Below are 26,099 nucleotides of genomic sequence, written 5' to 3'. Positions count from 1 at the left end.
TAGACTTAATTTTCTTTTGTAATTTTCATTTAGCCAAGAGCCATTACTAGGGTGGGGGTAATTAGGGTATTGCTCTAGGTTGCTGAAATTCAGAGGGCATTGATAACACTTGGTGTCCTTAAGTACCATTGGAACAAATGGCTTAATATACCTAATTAGCAAGACTGATTAGCTAAAAGAAGAAGCTATGGAGCACATTTTCTGTACCCTCTAATGCATCCTCACAGTGGCTATAGTATTCTTTCCACACCACTGGGAAGCTTCCTGGGGCCTCTCCTACTCTGTCTCAATTTAATTTATATTTAAAATCCTGTGGACATTTTGTACTGTTCGCCCAGCACATTTTGTACTGTTTGTCCAATCAGATGTCACCAAAGAATCTGACTGAAATGCCCTCTCTTATTATCCTTTATTTTGCTGTGCTTTTTTCTTAAGTCTGATTCAGTACTATATGGGGAAAAAAAAATCACAAAGTTGTAAGAGCATTTCCTTTCTAGAATAATTTATTTGCTGTCTAAGATGCTATATGGTAACGTTCTCCAGCACCATGAGACCCCACATGTAAATAGTCTAATTTCATGTTCTCAGTTAATTGACGTGAAGAAAAATGTTCTTTCCTGTAATTATAATTAACTCCCCTGAGCCTGGTGTGGCTTACTCTGAATGAGGGCCAGAATTTTAAAACGTAAGGCAAGGGCTTTTTAGCCTAGTTTGATGGGCTAAATATTTTGCCTTGTCCTAACCTCTAAAAGGATTCCATGAGCTTGGAGTTGAAGGTGGGTAAACTCTATTTTCAGATATATGGTGCCAAAATAATGCTCTGAACAGAATCCAAATAATTTGAGAATTATTAAAAAAGTAGGTATGAAGCTAAAAGAGTAAGATAAATTAAAACAGTAATAACAACTGGAAATCTATAACATTTTCAAGGCACTTTATTTATATTCACTCATTTGGATCTCCTGAACAGCCCCATGAGGTTGACACTACAGGCTTTATCACCCCATTTTATAGATGAGTCGGGTTGGGGTGAAGGTCTTAGCTTGTGGTCAGCCACACAGATATTAAATGAGAGAGGATTTGAACCCTGCTCTTTCCTGACTCCAAATCTACAGGTCTTATTGTACTGCAAAAATATTCCCTAGGGGCAGCTAGATGGTGCAGTGGAGAGAGCACCGGTCCTAGAGTCAGGAGGACCTGAGTTCAAATGTGGCCTCAGACACATGATACACTAGCTGTGTGACCCTGGGCAAGTTACTTAACCCCAATTGCCTCACAAAAACAAAGAACAAAAAAACCCAAAACCAAAATATTTCCTGTTGGTAAATGGTGTTTGGCGTGGGCAAATGTAGACCTGCACGCAAATGTCTCTGTGTGGTCTGGAGTCACTAAATTCCATAACGATTCCTAATACTGGTTTCTTAATTAACCCTGCACCGGTAACTTAACCTTTTTATACTTCAGCATCATAATCTGTGATATGAAGCCTGCTGGATGAGTATTGATAGAGCATCTTGAAAATCCAGTCAAGGTGATTTTCAAGATTAAAATCACTTTCTGAGAGTGTCTATAATGATTGACCCACAGCGCCATTCATAAAATTCTCCTTTATTGTGGTATTATTCAGTAGTTGAAAAGGGGATGAAACAGTATTACATAAATGGGAACTTTGTGAAGACCCAGCGGGAAAGAATGGATAGAGAGTCTGCCCTGGTGTTAGCAAGACCTGGACTCAAGTCCATACTCACTTAGTGACTCTGGGTAAATCACTTAAACCTTGCAGTGCTCCAGGAAGCCATGTTACAAATGAACTGCTTCTCAGCATTGGGGGAAACAACTTCCATAAAAAGGAAAGAAAAAAAAACTTAGTTAAAACACAGTCTTTATCAATGGAAAATTAATTTAATTTCACCGCCTTTTATCTTAATTTGGCATTTTCTCTCGTCCCTTTATTGCAGATTTTGCTCTCTAGATCTTTGTGAGATAGATTCATTTTTCTCCTTTGATAAAGCAAACAGAAAAGGTGTCTCATTATTTGGAAAGTAAATTACAAGGGATGAATAAGGATTCTCCTCACCTCCCCCTCTGCAGCCTTTCCCAAGCACTGGTGTCACCAAGCAGAATTTCCTTCCATTTGTGGATGGACTGAGTTTAGAAGAACACGGTTCAACTCGGCCATGGTGATCTGTATCAGGATTTGAGAAAATGGGGGCTGCGAAGATGGCTGGTTTTAGTTGTCAGTGACTAATATGCTTGTGTTCCCTTTTTTCCTTCTTAATTTTCAGACCTGGAATTCCTGTGACTATGCAGGCATTTTCAGAAGAAGAAAGGAAGCAGTGGATGGAAGCCCTGGGAGGAAAGGAAGCTGTAAGGGTTTATTAATAGCTCCATATATAGTGCTATAGAGTTAACTATAGTTACTTTATTCTTATTTCTCTGTGTGTGTGTGTGTGTGTGTGTGTGTGTGTGTGTGTGTGTGTGTGTGTGTAGGTGTGTAGGTGCGTCCCTTTTGAAGACTATAATTGAGTCTTGTGGGGATGGACATTATTCCTAGTTATGCATCAGTGCCATTGATTTGATGGGCTTGGGTTAGTCATCCAGCTTCTTACTGTGTGCGGGTCGTACGCTCCGTTTTAGGAAGAGCACAGCAAAACTGGAGAGCATGTAGAAGTGGGCAACCAAGATGGTGAAGGGTCTGAAGTTTATGCCGTTTGAGGATAGGTTGAAGGAACTGCAGGGGCACAGCTAGGTGGCCCAGAGGATAGAGGACCAGGCTTGGAGTCAGGAAGACTCCACTTCCCAAGTTCAAATCCAGCCTCAGACACTTATTAACTGTATGACCCTGGGCAAGTCACTTCAGTGTTATTTCCTTCAGTTTCCTCATCTGTAAAATGAGCTGGAGAAGGAAATGGCAAACCACTCCAGTCTTTGCCAAGAAAACCCCAAATGGAGTCACAAAAGGGTTGGACATGACTGAAAAGTGGCTCGACGATGCAACGACCGAAGGAATTGATGGGGGTGAGCTTGGATAAGAGATGACTTGGGGGCATGATAGCTGTCTCCATATATTCGAAGAGTTATTGTGATATAGAAAAGAGAGTCTTCTTTTTCTGGTTGGCCTCCCAGGGCAGAGCTAGGAATAGTGGGTATAAGTTACAAAGAGACAAATTTTGGCTTGATGTAAGGAATATGTCAATTAAGACAGAACAATTAAGTGATTAAAAATATTTGAAAGGGAGTGAGCTGCTTTGGTAGGAACAGGTTCACCCCCCCCCCCCAGGTCTTTAAGGGAAGGCTAAAGGACCATGGGTAACTGCTGTGGTTATGTAGAATGATTTATTAGAAGCAAGTCTGATATAATGTGTTATAGCTTCATATGGTGCACATCACTTTAGAAGTTCACGTGGTATGAACTTGAGGTTGTCCATAAGGTTTGTTTTTGGCAAGTCCAATTGATGTCAGGAATAAGTCAATTAACACAAAACAAATGATTAAAATTATATCACCTGTGGATATTACTATTATTTTTGTTATTATCATCAACATCATTATTATTACAAGTATCCCAACTGATTCTCAGTTTCATTTATATAATGAATCTGTAAGATTATATGCTGTATGTAATCTATAAGATTCTCAACTCAGGCCTTGGTTCCATAGCCTATGACAGTGGGTAAATCAATTGGTAGCTTCAAGCTGTCTTCAGTATCCTATTGCAGTTTTCTGTGGACTTGCATGAAAAAGGATTTTTGGGAAAGATAGAGACCCAGCAGAGTTTAGAAGTGAGAAAGGAGCATTGTTTGATGTTAGGAATATAGTGTCATCTGCTGTATTCTGTCAGGTGGAGTATGAGATGAAGTATGCACAGATGACTTGTAGAATTAATGTGACTGGTGTAGGCATTTCCTATCATTTCTTAGCATGGGGAAGAAGACATTTGGAAAAGAGAGAGGAGAGAGTAATTAATAGAATGAGCTCCTTGAAAATTGTGAAATTAATTTTCTGTATGAGTTGACTGTTGCCCTGTGTAGCAGTGACAAGACCAAGGCAATAAAGAAGAATAATTCTTGTTATTTTGTGTATTATTGGGTGGAAAAGGCTGCTCAGTAAGAAGGCTTCCACAGACCCAGTCTAAAGTGATCAGATCCTAGGCCAGTACAATTATTATGGAATAGAGAGGCATGGACGAATTTGGGAAATATTTGGAGGTAGGGTACCATCAGTGAATTTTGATACCTGGAAGGTGCTTTAGAAAGTCAGGAGTATCCCCAGGTTTATAGCTAGGTGACTTAATAGGTAGAATGCTGAACTTAGTATTAGGAAGACACAATTTCAAATCCTGTCTCAGATACTGCTTTGTTGTGTAACTCTGGGCAGATCACTTGGCTTCTGTCTTAGTTTTCTCATCTGTAAACAGAATAATAAAAGCAGTTGCTTCATGGGATTGTCATGAGGATCATTTGTAAGGTTTTATAAACCTTGTAGTACTATATAAATATTATTATTACCAACATCATTTAGAGGGTGAAATGCATAGTGGCACCATTGAACTTCATCAAGAAGGAGATAGCTGGTCAGGTCAGCAAGCACTGATTAAGCACCTCGTATGTGCCAGCCACTCTGCTAAGTACCGGAGAGATGTGATGAGGGAGATTTACCTTTTTGAGATAATTCTGCCTGTGAGCAGTTTTATCAGCGTATGTCTTATTTTCATAGGAGCCTTACTTATTCTAGCTATTTCTGCTGTTTATGCTCTATTTTTTCATGGAGAGGATGTTTATTAATTATATTATTTAAAAAAAATCCATTCCCACCAGTCCACTCCACCCTATCTAAATGTACTCCACCTAAATGTACTGAAGGTGATCACTAATTTATTAAAACAAAGCCAAACACCAGTGTACAATAAGCAGGGAAAATTAGCACTGTTCCCACTCCCTTTTATTCAGTAGACCTTAATTAGGGCTGTAGGATTTCGAGGCAGGAGGGGATCATCTAGTTCCCCTTCTCCCTCACTCCCTGTGTTTTACAGATGAAAAAACTAAGGCCCATGGAATCAGAGTGATTGGCTTGTTTTATAATGCTTGTGGGTACGATGTGAAAATAATGGAAAATGCAAATGGAAAATCTCTGGTCTTTAAGAATAGTGGAATGTCATCCTGGATTGATATGAAGGCAACAAGTTGTATTGGAAAGAGCCTGGAACCCGTATCTTCTAAGTACTATATTTGTTGGATTTTTAGGGAATTCCCTTCCCCTCCTGAGTCCTCAGTCTTCTCGTCTGTAATTATGGCATCAGATGAATCACAGGATCATAGAGCTGTAACTGTTAGGGACTGCAGAGATGGTCAAGTCCAGACCTTTCATTTTGTAGGTGAGGACCTGAGGGTCTGGGTGGTTACACAGGTAGTTGGTGTCAGAGGTGAGATTTGAAACCAGATTCCCTGATTCCAGAGCCAGTGTTCTTTCCCCCAGGTTAGTAGGAAGTGGACAGAGCATGGAACTTGAAATCAGAAGACCTGGCTGACCTTGAGCAAGTGTCTTCTCCACGATGGCCCTCAGATCCCTCATTTCTACAATGGGAGTCTTGGACTGGATCATTTCTAGGTCCCTTCCTGCTCTTAATCCTGTGACTAGATTCATTCATTGATATGTGTACTTGAGAAGTTCAGTGTTAGCACTGATAAATGAGTCCTCTCTCCACTGTCTGTTTATTCTTAATATGCCCTTGAGGTTTTTAGTAGGGTTCAGAGAGACTGATCTCTTCTTTGACAACATCACATATAACTGAGATCCCAAAGCAAGCCGCTAATCTCCTGTTGTCAACATAAAGCTGAGACTATGGACATCTGTCCCCAGTGAATAAAGAGGTCTGTTTAAAAGTCAGTTTGCATAGAGAAGCTTACCTGCCGCAGTCCCTGGGAAATAAATTTGCCATCAATGGCACTGTGACCTTGAAGATACCCAGCCTGACTTTTCCTTCAGAGTAAATAGCAAAGCGATTAGTCCAGAGATAAGTGAACATCAGCAAGGCCTCCAGATATTAAAAGTCCTGCTACATATTTGTGTGAGGAAACTGAGGCAGGGCATGTTTCTAAAGGTAGTGTGCCCTTAGAATAATGAGCCAATGGCTAAACATCTTAGAGTTGTTGCTAGGCCAGAACTCTCCTGTTTCAGATGAAGTTGTTTAAATCATGGTCGTCCTTGGGTGGGAGATACCTTTCCCTGCTTTGGTATAGCCAGAAGATGAGTTCTGTGCTAGGACTCCAACGAGCAGTTCCTTGACCACACTGCTGCTGGACCTTTTAATGATACCCCATTTCTGTTGTTGGGAGGTGTTCCTGCTTTTGCTGTTCAGGATAAGAAGGATGACTGAACCTGGAGAAGGGAAAATGCTGAAGGACAACATGAAGGAGGGAAGGGGAAATTGGATGCAATTTTAGGATCAGAATCATGGGCTTAAAAGGTTTAGAGCTGGGAGGGACCTTAGTGATCACTGAGTCTAACCTCCCCATTGTACAGATGAGGAAATTCAATTTGAGAAGTGAAGTAACATAGCTAGTAGGTGCCTGAGATGAGATTTGAATGGAGAGCTTTCAGACTCCAGATCTGATGCCCTGTCCACTCTGGCTTGCTTCTTCTAATTATAGAATCTCAGAGGTGAGAGGGACCCCTGGGGCCTTCTAGGCAAGCCCTTACTTGGGGGAAAAATCCCTTCTACAAAAGACTTGAGAAGTCATATTTTATCCAGCCTTTGCTTAAAGACCTCCAAGGAGGAGGAAGGCACTATCTTCTGAGGCCATTCAATCTACTTACCGGGAGATAAGGATAGGGATTGGACCTTGGATTTTCATTGGTATTGGGAGCTCCTTGAATAAAAAAATGCCCTCTACCAAGGCAGATTAGCTCCTTCTCTGCAATTTATCAGTCAGTCGGTTGTTGTCCATAGCATGGTGAGGCTAAGAAACTTGCTTAGGGTCACATAGCTAAGACGTGTTGAAGGTGCTTTGTATTTTGTTGTTGTTAAGTCATTTCTGTACTGTTTGACTCTTCCTGTGAGCCCATTGAGGGTTTTCTTGGCAAAGATGCTGGAGTGGTTTGCCATTTCCTTCTTCAGCTCATTTTCCAGGTAAGAAAACTGAGGCACACAGGGAGAAGTGACTTGCTTAGAATCACACAGCTAGGAAGTATCTGAGAACAGATTTGAACTCATGAGGATGAGTCTTCCTGATTCAAAGTCCAGTACTCAATGAGCTATGACACCACCTAGCTGCCCCACTCTGCACTTAGTAGGTGTATAATAAATGCTTAGTGTTAGATTGGTCTTTGCAAGAGATGCCATCAGGCTGTTTGAGCCATGGCCAATCATTCAGCAAATATTATGTGCTAGAAACCTGTGTTAAAGTACTGGAGATACAGGAAAAGGCCAAAAAAAAAAAAATCCTGCCCTCAAGGAGCTTACATTGAGGGGAGGACAAAATGTAAATAAATAGGCATAACCAATGATGAAGACTACTGCCTATCTCCAAACAGAGACATGAGAATTAATTTTACCAAATGAAACACACATTTTTGAATGTGTCTAATGGGAGATTTTGTTTTGTTTGGCTATACATATCTGTTACAAGAGGTTTTTTTTTTAATTTTTCAATGGTAATGGTAGGGGTAGAGATGGGAGGTAGAGAATATAAATGCTTATAAAATGAAAGAAAATAATTTAAAATTACTATTTCCGTGCAAGGCATATGCATGTTATCCTAGAGGGGAAGGCACCAGCAGCAGTGGGAAGTAGGAAGGTGATCTCAGAGGGGAAGGACTAGGCCCTTTGCACATATAAGGTGGGCTTTGAGCTGAGCCTCAAAGGAAGGCAATGAAAGTAAGAGTTGGGAGTTAAAGGCTTGTCATGTGGTGCTGTAAGTACTGCACTGAACATTTCAGATTTGCAAAACCTTTGACGTGGTCTGTAAGATTCATTATAAAATCCCACACTACCCACCTTCCTATCAGGTCTTGTTGGTGCTCACTTTCTGCGGAGATCAGAGTGAGGGTTCGAAAGCCGCCTTCCTTAGAGCCTAAGCCGTTAATGCACTCTAGGTTGACTAAATCCTTTTTTTGTGCATGTTTTTGTTTCTGTTGACCTTGTACTGCTTCATCTATAACCATTCTTACTGATAAAAGAGGAGCTGTGCCTTTGTGTTTGCCCAGTATGGAGCCGTGACTGAAGTATTTTCTCCTGTTTCTTTTTCTTTATTAAAATATATGTATAGCTGCTTCCCAGTTTGAATAGAGCCAACTTAAGACGGGAAGGAGGTAAGTACTAAGTCTTGTTTGTTCTCCGTTGTCTGAGTACACAGGGCTCGTTGCTGTCTCTAAAATGTTCCTCATGCTGTCCTCCCTTCCTCTTTACTTATCTAGTTTTTACCCAGTTTGTTAAGGGCTCGACTCAGATTCTTATTGGCTACTGCCTCCCACTTGGACCTCTTTTGCCTCTGAAATAGTACTCATTGTCTGGACCAACCACACAGTGGTTGACATTTCATTATGTCCTGTTTTCCATTATTCCTCGACAGTCTGTAGTATATCTGTCTTAAATACTGTCTTCTCAAAGGGAGTATCAGCTCCCAGACTACTTGAGGTCCATGAGTAAGACTTTTTTTGTATCTCTTTCCACTCCAAGCACAGAGTCTAGGCATAGAGGAGATATTCAGATGTCTTTTGGCTGAGGGAATACAAGTGTTTCAATGAAAATAACACCAACAAACCACCAAACTGAAAATGAATATTATGCAAAAAGCTGTGTGGTCTGGAATGGGATGTCTCATCATGTTTGGTGTGCTCAACTGAGAGAGAAATGTGAACAGTGGTATTGACTGACTGTACTCTTGATTTAGCTATTGGGAACTGTTTGCAGATTTCATTGTAAATATGATCTTTGTAAGATTGGGAGGCATTTAAGGTGTGAATGGCTGGGTTATGAACTTTGGAGAGATTCCACATTTCCTGCATAATCAACATACGAAGTTATGTGTCCAGAGGAGCTTTACACCCTGAAAGAGTTTGAGCAGCATCAAATTGCTTCAGTTCACAGATTTATTATAGTGGGTTCCTTTGATGGTTGTATTATTAATTCCTTTGACAACTCTGTATTCCGCATCTTCTAGATATTGGTTTGAGGGGATGGGGCCACATCCAAAGATGAATAAGACACAGCGTTTGCCAGTTACGAGCTTACGAGTCTCTGTGACGTGAACATTTCTAATTTCTAATTTCATGAACATTTTGAAGAGCCTTCTCATGTGAATAGGATAGTAATGGTTCATGACCAATTTATATGTTTTGGCACTCTGAAATGATAGGTAGTGCATGGGTGGGCTAATTATCTCTGCTGTCCCCATTAAAACCTGGGCCAGGGCCTGCATAGTGGAGAAACCCACATGGATCCTGACCCACGTGCCAGGCTTTGATTTTCAAGCACTGAGATGAAATGCTGACCGAGATGAAATGCTGACCCCTTATTGTGGTACTGTCTTGTTATCTATTTAATGGATGGGGAGTGGTTGTTCATAACCACCAGTGCTTTGCTCAGAATCCTCAGGATTGATTTCGGTTGGGACACAAAATGTACTCTCCTTTGTAAAAGCAAATGTTTATGTTGAAGAAAAGGAAATTGCTTGGCATATTCTAGATTATCTATATACCTAGGTATACTTGGCATATTTAGATTATTATAGCCTGCCTACCAAATGATTTTTAGATTTCAATTATTTTGAAAATAGTATTAAAATGATTAAAAACATTTAGAAGAGTGATATGAAACATGGCTTCCAAAACATGAGTTTTTATTTAAAAAAATTCAGAGACCTTGCTTTTCTGAGCCAACTTTATGATTTGCAAAATTGAGGAAAAAAGTGAATGACATTTGCCCCTGACTCACATTGAGGGCATGGCTTTTTTTTTTTAAGGGCCATTTAACATGCTCATTTTCTTTTTTTAATTTTCTCCAGAGCTCTTTTTGGAATTTTGTACAAAATATACTCAGCCATTTGGGGCTGAAGTTTTCCTTGAAGAGTTTTTAATCTATTTGTTTTTTCATTGCTGAAGAAGATGGATGCTCAGTTAACAACCTTCTTTAGCATTTTAAGTTGTTGTTAACAGTAAATACACTGTTATTCTGAATGTGTGCTCCAGTGAATATACTAAGATCATCAGTGTAGATCGCTGCTGTAGCTCAACATGTGGCCTTTAAAAAAAATGGTTACATCAAAATGAGCCCAGATGTTATTTTTCCAGCTTTGTAAGGAAGAAAAACGTGTGTAATTCATGATGTGCTTAACATTTTCCTTTTAGGTGCACAACTGGATAAGATTGGATTCACAATTCTCAGAAAATGCATCCGTGCAGTTGAAACACGAGGTAACATGACTGTCTGCCTGAATCCTTTTATTCATTAAAGGATATGAGTATTTAAAAGATCTGATATGTACTTAGAATGCACCCTGCTTTTGAAAAGGACAGGGCATGTTGATTTTAAACGCATCAGAGTAGAAGAAATAAATAGGCAAGTGTCCTTCACTGTAAGTCTGAGAGTCACGGGGCACTATACTTTCCGAAAACTGAGTTTAGCTCAGTGAATAGGGGAGACACATGTGGTGGGGGTCACCAGGCAACGTGTAACAAATGAGGAGCTGCAGATAATCCAGGTAAGGATGTCATCAAAGAAATGTTGCATCAGACACGAAGATGGGCTGATCATGTGGTAAGAGAGAAGACTCACCCCTGGATTGCCCATGTGCTCCATTGGTATCCTTGTGACATCAGGAGGCATAGAGGAAGCTCACGGGGTGACCCTGGTGCTCTGAGCTTATGGCGGATGTATACCAGACCCACCCAAGAGGGGCAGGCATGGCTGAGTTATGTGATGTTAGGGAGAATATCCCTTTTTGGGCTCAGTGGGCTCACAGGCCCATTCAGGTATTTGAGATTACTTTTTTCCTGCTCTTAGCTGGTCATTTATTTTGTAATACAATATGGACCTCTCTTTTTCCCTTTCATCTTTTTCCTTAGTAAAACTTGAAAGCCATTTCAAAACTCAGGCCCATTTGCAGTTCAGTTTTTAAAATGGCATTAAGTGCCTGTTGTGTGTAAGGCGGGGGTATACAAATATAAAATTTATTATCTTTGCTACTAATATATGCATGTGTATATATCTATATCTATATCTATATAAAACTATCTATATCTAAATCTATATCTTAGATAGATAGATAGATAGTCTAGTAGGGTACTAGAATTTTTTATCCTGGTTTGTATATGTGTGAAATGCATAATGAGAGGTCAGACAGCATGCTATAAGAGGTATGAAGGGAGAAGGATCATATCTAGCTCGGGCTTTTTGGGATAACTTTGGAGGAGGTGATAATGAGAGAAGAAAAGGATTTCAAAAGGTGGTGATAATGGGAGAACCTTTTTTTTTTTTTTGGCTAGGCAATGAGGTTAAGTGACTTGCCCAGGGTCACACAGCTAGTATGTGTCTGAGGTCAGATTTGAACTTGGTTCCTCCTGACTCTAGGGCCAGTGCTGTATCCACTGTGTCACCTAGCTGTCTCGAGAACCTTTCTCAGGTGTGGGACCTGGTGTGTGCAAATGTGTAGAGGCAAGAGAGGGCAGAATGGGGCTAGGGAATGGTGAGTCATTGGACCAGAATATGAAGGGAAACCAAATAAGTAGTGCTGAAAGACTGGTTTGGGTCTCCATAATTTTTACCTACCAACATGTAATCTGCTTTTATGTTTCCTCACTGTACTCTTAAGAAAAGACAGTGTCTCCCACCATTTGTGGGTGCACCTGAAGGTTCTTTTTATGGATTCTCTACTTGTACTTTGTCCACCATGTTAAGCAAACTGTGGGAATGCAAACATTTGGCCATTGTGAAATTTGACTTTTTTGGAAGGGCCTGCTTCATTAGAGGTTGAAGTTCTGTTTGTCCAGAGACTTTGCAAGGTAGGGATAAGCAGAATGTTTGACTCGCTCCTGTATTGTCCATCCCTGTTCCTCTAGATTTGGACAACATCACAGGGGGACAGACAGACAGACAGACAGACAGTCACATTTTCTGTGAAACCAAGCGTTTGTCAGGAAGCCAAGACTGCCACCTGTGAAATTAGAATGCTGGATAATGGATATATAAGTTGCTTTGTGATTTGGGTACGTGCCCATTCACAAGAAAAGCCCAAATTTCAGAAAGCCTTTTCTTTCTGACTCTTTAAACAGCAATGCAGGCTGAAGAATTTTCACTCGTTTCTGGCTGCATTGGAGAGGACCTGACAACTTTCTTTCTGTTCCCTGGTCTTTCCAGATTTCTGTACAATTTTAAAGCAGTTCTCAAATACTACTCACTGTGCAGTCTTGTTGTGGTTCACAGCTGGACAGATTGTAAATGGACAGGTTTTCATCTTCTCCTTTGTATGTGTGTGTTGTTCAATTAAAAATGAAAAGGAAGTGTTTCTCCAAAGGGGGCTTTTATACTCTCTACTTAAAAGTTTTTGTCTGTAGAGATAAAGTACCTGTTTCTCCTGGGCCGCCAATGTGTGTCTTGCAATGGGTAGACATAAGTGAGCTTGCATACCGTTTGGAGATTTTTTTTTTAGCGAAAAATACGTTTTTAAAAGTCTCTTATTGGATGTTTATTTTTTAAAAAAACTAATGTTTTCTCTTTCAGTCCTTTGGATCCCAGAAAATATATTTTTTTCCTGTTACAAGAAGCTATTGCTTTTAATAGAAAGGGAGGGAGCGATGGGGAACAAGGGAAGGGAATGAGCATTTATTAAGCGCCTACGATGTGCAAGGCATTGTGCTAAGCATTTTACGAACATTATCTTACTGAAGCCTCAAAACAATTTCGAGTATAGATTTAGTCAGAAGAGGGGAGAGTTTGTGACTAGGTAGCAATCCCTTTTAAAATGTGAAAGGCGTTACTTGTGCTATAAAACAGTGAAATGTCTTCATCAGTAGGTTGTTTCTGGTGTCCCCATTCACCCAACCCTATTCAGCCACATACCAGCCATTCTCCATCTTGTGTTACGCTTTTGTGAATTTCAGTCTCTGCCTCAGTCCTAGTCTTTGTGTGCCCCCTTTTTTTTTCTCATCAGTAGAGCCATTTATTGGGTGTCAACTGTATGTTGTTTCAAGCATGATTTCCTTGTGTATTGAGATTATTCTAATTAGCCTGATTATTCCCTTCCCTATTGCCTTTTTTTATAGTGACATTGATCATAGAGTCATAGATTTACTGAGTCAGGGGTCCTCAGAGATTCTCTAGTCTAAGCTTACTTCACAGATGAAGAATCTGAAAGCCCAGAGAAGTTAGGTGATTTACCCATGGTCATGTAGAAGATGATGCTTAATTTATTACATTGTTATTATTTAGCTTTTTCTATCAATGAGATCAAATATAGTCTGATGGATGGGGGATGGCCTTTGTAATCAGGGAGACCTGAATTTAGGTCCTGCCTTTGATGCACATTTGTTGTGTGTGACCAGGCAAGTCCCGTAAACTCGCTGCCACAGGCCACTCTAATAGATGTTATAGACAAATTCTTCATTTGCATGAAAAGAAGGAGTTTCATATTGGGGAATAATGAAAAAATTTATGTTATAAAACTGCATTAAGGATGGTGAATTGAATTGTTGTCTGATTGGAGGGTAGCTGGGGCCACCTGGAGAAGGTTGGAAGGTGAGCTTGAATTGAAAAGAAGGGAAGAATAGGGTTTGTCAGGAGGGAGAAAGGAGGTCATCTCTTTTATTTACACATAATCTTGGAGAAGTCACTTGATCTCCATTGGTCTCTTTTTTCATTTACTAAATATTTGGAGTAGTGAAAAGAACATTGGACCTGGAGACAGAGGATCTAAGTTTAGATTTTAACATTGCAACTTATTGATTTTGTGACCTGTGAATGAATGAAGAAAATATTAAGCACTTCTGTGTGCCAAGCTCTGTACTGGGGATACAATCAGGAAAAACTATCTTGTTTTTATTAATCCTCTTTTCACCCTTGCTTTGATATTGCGTGTGGGTCTAGGCCCACAGAGCTTGCAGTAGGGGGGAGGACGGTAGAAAAGGGGGAAGTAAGGAGGGAGGGGGGCTACCTATGAAGAGTAATAGAAAGAGGAAAAAAAAATGAGGGAAAGAATCACAAAATGTATAGTTAGATGTGAGTAAACAAAGAAAGAAAACAAGGTCATTCAGGTCAACAAGGAACAAGTGTTTATTAAACACTTACTATATGCCAGGCATTGTGCTAAGCACTGGGAAAAACAAAGAAAGATAAAGCAACCTCTGCCATTGAGAAGCTTACAGTCTTATGAGAGAAATGACATGCAAACAGCTATGTACAAATAAGATAAATATCAATAAATTGGAGGTAATCTCAGTAGGATGGCACCAACATTAAGGAAGGCTCCTTGCAGAAGGTAGGGTTATAGTTGAGCCTTGAATGAAGGCAAGAGGTGAGGTGGGAGCAAATTCCAGTGAAAATGCCCGAGTCAGAAGATGAGCGTCTTGTTTGAAGAACAGCAAGAAGACCATTGTCTCTGTATTGTAGATTATGTGCAGGTGAGTAAGGTGTAAGAAAACTGGAAGGAGCCAGGTTACGAAGGGCTTTAAAAGGCAAACAGAGGAGTTTATATTTGATCCTGGAGACAGTAGGGAGCCGTTAGAGTTTATTGAGTTGGAGTGGGTGATGAAAGGGTCAGACCTACACTTCAGGGTGATCGTTTGACAGCTTAGTGGAAGTTGGACTGGGCTGGAGGGAGACCAGCAGGCTATTGTAATGGTTCAGACATGAGATGATGAGGGTCAGCACCGGGGCTGGGGCGATGTTGAAGGAGACTATGGAGTACATTTACAGAGGTCTTTTTCAAGGCAGAATCAACAAGACTTGGCAACAGATTGGGCATTCAAAGAGAGAGAGAGAGTTGGGGATGACACCTAGGTTGCAAGTGGGGCTGACTGGGAGGTTGGTGGTGTTCTTGACAGTAACTGGAAAGTTTGGAAGAGGAGAAGGTTTTGGGGAAAAGATAAATGAGTTTTGAATATGTTGAGTTTAAAATGTGTACAAATATTAAGGTATTGTTGTTTCACGTGGGAGTTCATGAGGCAGATTTCAAGCCACTCTTTGGTGGTTATTCTTGCTTTCACCCACTTCATCCATATTTGTTCTCTCCCTCGTCTCTCATCAACTCCTTTCCTTAAATGTGCCTTTTAGTACTCATAATCTGCTTTGTCCTCAGTGGCCTTTCCTTTCCAGTTTTATTTTTCTCTTTTATATGATTGGATTTTACTTTGTCCTAAAGGCACCCGATCCTCGTCAGCCTTCCTCTTCTGAAGCCTTGTTTGTATATGTTGTTCCTTCAAACTTGGTGGGAGATGCGTGGTGTCAGCGTTCTCCTTGCTGTGGATTGATCCTGCTTGACCTTCAAAGCATCTTTCCTGGACTCTTTCCCCAGCCTCAACTGCTTAGATACTTCATTGTTATTTGTACTATCAGCCTAGATCCCTTGTCCTTGAAACCTTTAGCTGCATCTGCCCTGCTGGGTTAACACTGTGAATCACCCTCATGCCTGCCTTTGCCATTTTTCTTCCTCTGTATCTCATCAGGCATGAGTTTCCCTTCCTTCTTGTCCTTCCTCTATTTCCCTAAATATAGCTTTTCAAACCTATCTTCCTTTTTTTCTTCCTTTTCTCAGAGGAAATATTTTTTCCTTCTCCTTTCCAGAGCCCATAAATTTGTGCTGTTGATCCTATCCTCTCCCACTTATATTGGAAAATCAGAATTATTTCTCTCTTTTCATCTTCATCCTTTTGTCCAAAAGTTCATCACCTGTTTTTTAAAGATGATACAAAGATCCCCAGTCTTTGAAAAAAATATGTCCCTCTAGCACTCTTCAGATATTGTCCAATTTCTGTTTTCTTTTTTTGGTCAAGATTTTTGAATGAGGTTTTCATTTCCTCATCACATTTAACTTCCCATACTCTGCCTTCCCAGCCTCATTCAGTTTGCTGAACATTCTCTTTCATAGATTAATTGACAAATCTAGTTTTTCCCTTGTCTTCTCTCTCCTTGACCTCTCAGCATACAAAACTGTTAATCTCCCCTTCATTCTTTAAAACTCTTTCTTCCTTTACTTATATAAAAATACATTTCTGCTTTTCCTCTTGTTTCTCCGACCAGTCTTACCTTTGTTACGTGTTCCTTTTTTCCTCCTCACTCTACCCATGAGCTTCTCCCAAAATTCAGTTGTCTGGTCCTTGTTCATCCTTTTCAGGCATCTTGGCCGTTCCAATGACCTGATATGGATAATTGATGCCCAGTTCTCTGTCTCCAGCCTCGGCTTTTTTCTGAGTTTTATTCCTCTGTTTCTAATTCTTACATTGTTGCATAATTGGTTTGCTGTCACATTAAATTGAGCATATCAAAAACTGAACTTATTGTCTCCCATCTCCCCATCTTCCCTATTTTTGTTAGAAAGTCATCTTAGACTCCTTCCTATTGCTCCATTTGCTTGTGTGCGGTAGAATCCAGTAAACACTGACTAAGTGTTTGATATGTGGAAAACATTGTGGTAAGTGATAGTAATACAAAGACGAAACCAGAAATCAGAAGTGTAAGCTGCTGCCTCTGTCCAGTAGTTTTCATTCTCCTCAGGAGATACAACATGGAAATGGCTAACTTTGTACATATGTGTGTGCATTTAAGAACCTTTTCCTTCATAGAGTCTGTCAGGTTTATCCTTTCCCCTTAACATTTTCACAATCATGTTTTGCTCGCGCGTGTGTGTGTGTGTGTGTGTGTGTGTGTGTGTGTGTGTATGCAGAAAGACCATTCAGAAGGCCATTTCAATAGCCTAGGGATAAGGTGATACATATGAATATGTATTACATAATATTTAAAAATGTGTATCTTATATGATGTATACATTATATAATATGGAAATATATAATAATATATTAAGGAATATAAGTATGTAATATATTCTGTAAATGTATATATAATATAGCCTAGGCATAAGGTGATACATGGAAACATATGTATATTTATATAATATATATTTATCATATTTTATGTTTTATATGTTATAGGGTGATAGAGAGAAATAAATTATATAATGCATAAAACATGAAATATGTATCATACATATACACGTATAGATATATATATACACACACACACATTCACATGTACCTATGTATGTATTTATGGGCTATTATAGCAGTGGCCTTCTGATTGGTCTTTCTGCATCCAGTCTCTTCTTCGAATTCATATTTCTCTGTTCCTACTTTTACTATTTTAAAAAGAGTTTACTATGTAGGAAAGAATGACAACATTCTATCAAACATTTATTAAGCTCTTAGTGTATGCCAGGTACTCTTCTAAGCGCCTCCCTTCCTGCTCAGGATCTCCATTGCCTACTAGGTAAAGTTAAAATGACCTAGCGTTCAAGGCTCATCCCGATCTGATCCTGTTCTCACCTCCCAGCTTGTTTCCTTCTGTGACCTATCAGAAGTCTCTTGACATTATCATTTCTTCGCAAGCATGCCTCTCAATATGTAGGATTTGGAATTATAAGACCTGGGTTTGACTGCTGGCTCCACCGTTTAGTTACCTGTGTGACTTTGGGCAAATCATTTAATGTCTCTGGGTCTTTAATTCCCTACTGTAGAATGAAAGAAGTCAGACCCCCTGCCCTCCAAGGTGCCTTCTGGCTCTGTGGGTCATCCCATCATCCCATTACACGTACTTCTTCCAGTCTTGTCTTCCCCTCTTCAAGGCCTGCCCATGTTCCAAGACCCAGCTTGCATCCTTCTCCTCTAGGGAAACATTTATTGTCTATATTGCTCCTTTGATGCTATTATTACTCTTCTTGGTATTATTTAATTATTCATATTGTGAAAGAAAAACAAACTATATATTTAGCTAGAATCTGTGAGACACAGTTTATTAATATACCAGCAGTTTGCTTGGAAAGAGAGATTCTGACCAACAGTTTCTCTGCTAACCAGAAAAAAATGCTCCTACTTAAGCCATATCCAAGTCACATGTTGTAGTTTTAGTTTGGCAATCTATCAATAAACATATTTAGCACTTCCTATGTGTTAAGCCCTTGAGATACAAAAATAAAGTGTGAAGCATTTCTTAACCTCAAGGCATTTATATTCAAACAGAAACAAAAGTAATCATGGAACAAAAGAGGAAAAAATTCTCCAGCAACAAACCCCCCCAAATACAGCTGAATTTCAGTAAAGATTTTTGAATTCTTTAGCAGAGCGAATGATGGTAATGTGGGCACGCCCTTCAGGAAAATTTGTCTTCTCAAAATCTTAAGGATACTGCCTTTTTAGCTATGGTCAAACTGCGAACAAAGGATAGTCTCTTTATTTTGACAGTTATAAAACTAAGGTTCAGTCTGAGATTCAAGTGGAGACCAATTACATTAGACCAAGGACACAGTTAACAGCATTAATCCTCAATTTTAAATATGCAACAGGTGCCTTAGTAATGGTCATAGTGGTATTCAATTGTGTCCAACTTTTCCTGATCCCATTTGGGGTTTTCTTGGCAGAGGTACTAGAGTGGTTTGCCATTTCCTTCTCCTGTTCATTTTACAGATGAGGAAACTGAGGCAAGTAAGGTTAAGTGACTTGTCTAAGGTCACATAGTAAGTATCTGAGACTGGATTTGAACCATGAAGATCAGTCTTCCTGACTCCAAGCCCAGTACTGTATCTACTGTGCCATCTAGCTGCCTCTTATTTTCACTCCTAAGTTTTAGACTCCTCCTGTGATCTTATAATTGCTTGTTTCTTCTTCATCAAGTAGTGTCTTCAAAATCTTCAACAAAGACTTGTTTTTTGAGTGATCATTCAGGGATTGTTGTATAATAATATGTAGCACACACAATATAATATACAGTGATTTCCAGATGATAGTTCTGATCCTCCCCCCAATCAGCAAATTGGTATGTAAATCTATTACCTTGTGATATACATTTTTGTTATGAAATATTATATAAATCACAATGCAGTAGATGTATATATACTGCATATGATAATAGCTATACTTTTGATAGTATATTCATATAGCACTTCCAGGTTGAGACATTGTAAATTCAGCATCCATATTGAGTAATTCATGGTTAATTATTCAGCAATTGATATTGAATTGTTCAATATAAATTCAGTTATTCAGTATTATTTAATATTCACAGCAATTGGGTGAGACAGGGAAAGATGAGTATTATTATCCCCATTATACAGATTAGGATGCAGAGGCTCCAGAGAGTTTGACTTTATCACTCGGGGTCTCATGGCACACAGCTTGTTAGGGGCAGGGCTGAAATGCGAGCCTTTGTGAGGTCTTTCACTTACAGTTACACTGAAACCCATCAAATAGTGAAATTGAAACATTGCAATCACCAGGCTTTACAAAAAATATATCTGGGACTGGGTTTGAGTTCTTTACATCCTTACTTTGTCATCTTCCTATAATAATGATAAAATGAAATGTCTCTGGGGAACTTTGGTAATAGCTGCAAAATTTTTCATTTTCAGGGCATTCTCATTATTTCTAGGTGTCTCCCTCCTGCCCTACCTCCAAGACCAGGAAGTTGTGGTTCTTTGGAAGTATGTGCACCTGCTGAATTTCAGGTGTATTCATTGGGAAGTGTGCAAAATCAGTGCAAGAACACATCTCTTTATGGCTGTTAAACAAACAAATGCACATCTTCACAGAAATTAAATTTGCTATGCCTCTTTTGTTTATGAAGTTTATCTCTTTTAGAAAATCTTCCATATGTAAAGAATTTGAATATCCACTTTCATTTCTAGGGTATGGAATTAAAATGTTTATCTGGGCAGGCTGTCAACTATCAAATGCAGAATTTACATTAAATTCAAATGATTTGATGAGATAAAACTAGAAGCCCTATACAGTATAAGTTAGGATGATCTTTGGTTACCCTAACTATCCAGAGTTAGACTTACTTCTTTTTCAGAAGGAGAGCTTTCGTAATTTTTAAAAAAATCTTTTGGAATTTGCTTACAGAACTGTCTCCCTCTCAAGTATTCTTGTCCTGTGTAGAAGCTCAAGGTGAACCCTGATGGAGAATTATCTCTTAATCTTGATATTTATCATTGGGTTAAAAAAAAGACATTTAAACTGAACTTGTAACATATTTTACCATGATTGCACATTAATCTTAAATTACCCAAGGGCAAATTACATGCAAAATCAGGAAAATAAAGGATAGCTGTCTCCTGAGATTTTCTGTTTCTTGAGTCCATTTTCCCCCATGAGTCTTTTTTAAAAAATCATCAGACTAGGTGTGAGGTGAGTGTGGGTGGAAATAGAGGACAGTCTTATGTGGGTGGAAGCCAAGAAGAGTCTTATAGTGTCTGCAAAAATGCAAATGTGAAACAGAGAGATAACCAATCCTGGCAAGTCATGAAGTGAATATTCATTTTCTTTGGTAGTTTAGATTTTTGTTTTTTTTTTTTAATCTGAAAAGCCTTTTACTTTCAAATAGGTTCATGTGGCAAATTGACAGCAAAGAAACCTTCTCATTGTTGTATTTCTCTGACAGTCCCTGAGATTGTGGTTTGGGGTTTGGTTTATGATTGTAGTCAACTCTGATATGTATGGGGTGGTTTTACCTGGGTGTGGATTTTCTAGGCTCTATCCTCAGTCCCTTTTCTGTCTCCTGCTGCTTCCCATTTTTTTCTGCCTCCTTACTCTTGAGCTCTTTGGAAGGTGAATAGGGAGAGAGAAAGATGATAGGGCTGCATGTAGTCATTACATGAAACTATCTTGTTACTTGGTGTGATTGAAGTAGGAGGTGGATGACAATTGTATGATTTCAGAAAGCTCTAGTTCTGTATTTAGAAGGAAAAAAAATGACGATTTAGTATGCCTCTGAATGCCAGGTTTTAAAAGCTGGGTGTGGAACCAGAAAAAGACACTTTAACACTCTGGTATTGTGATGCCAAAGGAGATAAATCTGTCCATGGAGGTGAACCATGATAGAAAAATCAGTGTTATTTTTCAAATGCCTGTATTGGTTACTAGCCTGAGTATAGCTGAATACTTCTTTCCCAGTCGTTTATGTTAGTGGCGGTGCTGGAATTGTGTAAGGAAATAACCCAAGTCTCTTATTACCCATTGCTTAAAAGTTTTAATGGAACTTTTTGTTTCTTACTTTATCAATGCATTTTCCTCCTCCTGTCACCCCAGATGGAATCCTCTCTTATTACTCCCTGAAAAGCAAGAACCCAGTTAAGCAAAACAACCCAACATAACTCTGTAGTGGGAAAGAGGGCTGGATTTTCAAGAAGAGGTTTCTAGTCCAAATCCCAGCTTGACCATGGAGAATTTCCTTAACTTTTCTGGGCTTCAATTATTCATGTGACTCAACGGTCTCTCTTACTTTCCAATTTTAAATTTATGATCCTAAAACAACATTAACAGTTATCTGCACCTGTACTCTATCGCCTCTCTCATGAAGGAAATATATTTTACTATCAGTTCTCTGGAACATAGAATAGACATTATGTGATCTTATGTACTTTGATGCGGTTTAAAAAAATTCTTTTAAATTTTATTTTATTTTTTATCTTTTTAAGACAATTGGGGTTAAGTGACTTGCCCAGGTTCACACAGCTAGTAAGTGTCAAGTATTTGGTCTGAGGCTGGATTTGAACTCAGGTCCTCCTGACTTTAGGACTGGTGTTCTATCACTGCGCCACCTAGCTGCCCCTTGATGTGGTTTTAATTATATTATTATATTCATGTTGTATGTTGTTCTACTGGTTCTGATTTCTTCACTATATCAGCTCATGTACAATTGACCATGTTTCTCTCAATTCTTCATGTTTAGAGATTTGTCTAACTTTAGAGCTGATCACTATATGATATTTCATTGTATTGATACTACCATTTGTTCAGTCATTCCTTAATTAAGACAGCCACTTTCACCACCACTTTTTTTTTTTTGCTACTACAGAGAACATTTTAGCCCGTATAGGACCTTTCTGTCAACAACTTCCTTGAGGTACATGCCTAGGAGTGAAATCACCAGGTCAAAGAGTATGGACAATTGAGCAACTTTTCTTGTTCATTTCAAACTGATTTCTAGAATATCTGGGCCAGCTCACAGGGCATCAACGCAGCAGTGTATTTTCAAAGCTGAAGTCCAGCCAACATTCTTTCTTACCCATTACCTTGATAATTTCCCCTGTCCGAGATACTAAACAAACAGTAGCATTAAATGCTTTGTTTGAATCTCAGTGTTCCCTTTCTCAGCTTCTATTTGAAGTGTTCTTGAGCACTGAAATAATCAAAAGGCAATTAACAAAAGGAGACCAAGGAAGAGTAGTAAGTGGTATGTGTAATCCCAGTGTGTATAACCTGTGCTTTTATAACTCAAGGTGAAGTGTACCATACGAAATTGTTTTTCAGTACTTGACTGGTGCTGCTGTAGCTGGCTTTAGGCGTACGTGGAGATAGATGGCAGCAGTGAGGCATGGTTTTTAAGAGTTCCTCATTTGTAACTGGTATGGTCTTAATAGAACTAATGGGAAGAAATCTAAGAGGAGCAGCAGTTCGGGTTTACCGCGAGTTTAGGACAGGCTCACGTTGGTTCCCTTAGCTTTGTTTGCTGGTTTTTTTGGCTGCTTTACAAACACAAATTCAGAAGATTGACCTTACTCGTGTAAATCTTCCTCTTGCCCACTGTTGATCTGATTTGACTGTTGATCCTTTCTTTCCTCCTCCCCTCTCCTATGCTGGCTGGAGGCATTTCTTGGTGGCACACTTCCTAAGACAGATGCGTACTCATTCATTCTCACGTTCCCTAAACCATGTGAAGCCAGCCCCAAGACTCTTAGCTTATAGTCTCTGCTCCTTCCTCATTCCTGTCTTGATTTGGACAGCTGGAAGCAGCAGCCAGTAAAAAAAGTCTGACATGAAGATTGTAGGACTGTAGTTCTGTAGTTAAAGGACTTAGTCCTTCCCTTTGACCCTCTGAAGTGAGGATGCTTAACTAAGGGTCCATAGACCCCAATTAGGTTTGTGGACAGATTCCAGGTTATTTGTCAACCTGGATGGAAAAAAAAAAAGGTTTTTACTTCATTTATTTATTTATTCATTCATTCACGCATTCATTTATTTCTTTATGTCATTTATTTGTTTGCTTATTTCTTTTCTCTCTCTTTCTCTCTTTCTTCCTTTCTTCCTTTCTTCCTTTCTTCCTTTCTTCCTTTCTTCCTTTCTTCCTTTCTTCCTTCCTTCCTTCCTTCCTTCCTTTCTTTCTTTCTTTCTTTCTTTCTTTCTTTCTTTCTTTCTTTCTTTCTTTCTTTCTTTCTTTCTTTCTTTCTTTCTTTCTTTCTTTCTTTCTTTCTTTCTTTCTTTCTTTCTTTCTTTCTTTCTTTCTTTCTTTCTTTCTTTCTTTCTTTTTTTGCAAGGCAGTTGGGATTAAGTGACTTGCCCAGGGTCACAGAGCTAGTAAGTGCGAAGTATCTGGTCTGAGACCGGATCTGAACTCAGGTCCTCCTGACTCCAGGGCCGGTGCTTTATCTACTGTGCCACCTAGCTGTCCCTATTTGTTTGCTTATTTCACTAAACTCTAGCTGAAATTGAGCATTTCCTCCAACTATTTATAAATATTATTCAATGAAAGGTCCATAGGCTTCCCTAGATTGCCAAAGGCTGCGTGGAAGGAAGAAAGGAGAAGCAAGAATTTGCTAAGCAACTGCTATGTTTTAGAAACTGTACTAAGCACTCTACAAACATTTTCTTAATTGATCATGAGAGATGCATGCTGTTATTATCCCCATCTTACAGTTGAGGAAGCTGAGGCAAGCAGGTTTAATGACTTGCCCAAGGTCATGCAGTTAGTTAACCTGTCTGAGGCAGGATTTGAAATTGGGTCTTTCTGACTCTAGATTCATCACTCTATCCACTGAGCTATGGGTGGGAAATTTGTGGCCTTGAGGCCTTCAGTTTTGATTCTGTCAAAGGGCTGCACTTGAGGACCTAGAGGGATTTGTTCTGTGAAATTTGGATTCAGTCGGGCCACACTTGAGGACCTAGAGGGCTACAGGTGTCTTCGAGGCCCCGGGTTCCCCACCCCTGCCTAAGCCATCTAACTTTAAACCTTGGGAACATCTTGACTCCCTCTTGACTCCTTCTAATATATCTTCCATGTGCCAGACTCTGTTGATGTAGTATACTATCTAGTAGCCTTATGACTTAAACAAGTTAGAAATCTCTCATCTATATAATCTTATTGCAGCCATAAGGAGGGAAAAGGCTTTGGGAGTGGAGTGAATTGGGTGGCAGCTTCTTCCCACACCCCCCAACAAAATATGATGAGGAAAAGGAGTGGGTACCATAAGGGGGTCAGAGGCTATGAATCTATTGCTTTTCCACAGTTTAAAAAAGTATGAAAAATTCGAGTTTTCCACCTCCGTTCTACCTGTACATAGACATTTTGCAATATTATCAAGCATTTTTCTGTTAGAGAAATGGCATGCCATAGTAGACATAGGTGGCTTTGGTGTCAGAAAGACCTGGGCTCCAGTTTTGCCTTGATGCTCTGGCTCCTGGCAGCTCTCTTGGGCTACAGATGGGTTGCTGATGTACGTCTGTAGAGGGAGTTTGCGTTCTGGAATTCCTCTCATTGATGAAATTACGTGTCCTGAACCACCGTCCTCCCAAACAGCAACAAACCAACCACAACTACATTAATGTGTTTAGAATCTTATAACTTAAAAAAAAAAGGTTATTGTTCAGGTGCATCCTTTAAAACAGAAATGAAGAAGCTGAGATATTAGAAAGTTTCGAGGTCAGTTGGGCTGGTGATCAGATGATCGGTTCTCTATTTATGTCTAGACCAGGTCTGTCATGTCACTAGGATGACCATGTCACTTTACAGGTGAGGAAACTGAGGCCTAGAAGATATTAAATAAATTTCCCAAGGTCACAAGGACAATAAATAGTTTGAGCACAAAGACTCAAAACAGGTTTGGCTTAATTTCAGATTGATTCTGTTTTGAGGGCAGTGACTAGCAATTTTTATGCCTGAGATAAAAAAAAAAAACCCAACAAAAAACCCCATAAATTGTGTCCTTAGTTCTTTTTTTGGGAAAGGAGAGGGGTGGTAGAGACCCTTGAGCACTTGATGGCTGTTTTGGGGGTGACTAATCCCTGGGTAGATGCCGGGGCAAAGCTGGCCCTGGAAGAAATTCACTAGGGTTTTCTGTCTCCAGGTTTTGAGGTAACAGAGGAATTCAATCTCATTGTACTTTTTTTTTTAACATAAAATTTGAAAAGCTGTAAAGTGTTAATAAAAATGGAAGGGCGTATGTACTTTAGGTACCTGTATTAATATTTATTTTTTCCATATCCTAGAGATGCCAAATCATCTGTGAAAATCTGTAACATGTACATTCAAAACCACAAATATACTGCAGTTAGTATTATATTTATTTATAATTAATCTTCATTATCAACATAGTCAGTCTATGACCTGATCAGAATAATTAAAATTCCTTTCCTTTTTATTTATTGAATTATCACCTTTATATGATATTATTCTTGACTTCTCTTTTATAGGTGTTTCTCAACTCTTTTCCTACAGTGATTACTTATCATCCTTTTCCGTTTTATCTTACTTTCAAAAATCTTTCCAGCAATTAAATCAGCTAATATTTATAATTACAAACAGACACTTTAAATGCTGATTAATATTTATATATGCATGCATATTTGTGTGTTTGTACTTTACATGTGCCGCAGGGGAGGGGTTGTCTTTGCAGTGCCTATGAGATCTGTAAAACTATATATGTGTATATATGTATATTATATATACAGATACACATGCATGTATACACACACCAGTGATATATCTATATTATAAATATGCATTGGTATATGCATATGTGTACATTTAAGTACTTATTTGAAATATGAGATTTTTCTCAAGAACATGAATATTTCTTTCATTAATATGAATATTAATGCTCTTAAAATGTTGACATGGATTTGAA

General features: G+C 39.1%; 1 protein-coding gene across 2 annotated transcripts in view; it reads left to right on the top strand.

The window, feature by feature from the left end:
• Positions 1-26,099, top strand: part of ARHGAP10 (Rho GTPase activating protein 10) — a 374,232-nt gene that overhangs the window by 190,573 nt on the left and 157,560 nt on the right. For both annotated transcript variants that reach the window (XM_020994057.2, XM_078148947.1), the window contains exons 11-13: positions 2,286-2,367; positions 8,268-8,310; positions 10,348-10,413. In XM_020994057.2, the coding sequence (XP_020849716.1) occupies positions 2,286-2,367; positions 8,268-8,310; positions 10,348-10,413 (191 nt within the window). The remainder of the gene's footprint in view (positions 1-2,285; positions 2,368-8,267; positions 8,311-10,347; positions 10,414-26,099) is intronic.

The sequence above is a fragment of the Phascolarctos cinereus genome, unplaced genomic scaffold (genome assembly GCF_003287225.1).
Source record: "Phascolarctos cinereus isolate Bilbo 61053 unplaced genomic scaffold, phaCin_HiC Scaffold_9;HRSCAF=440, whole genome shotgun sequence".
NCBI classification, from domain to species: domain Eukaryota; kingdom Metazoa; phylum Chordata; class Mammalia; order Diprotodontia; family Phascolarctidae; genus Phascolarctos; species Phascolarctos cinereus.
This window is presented reverse-complemented; position numbering and strand designations above follow the sequence as displayed.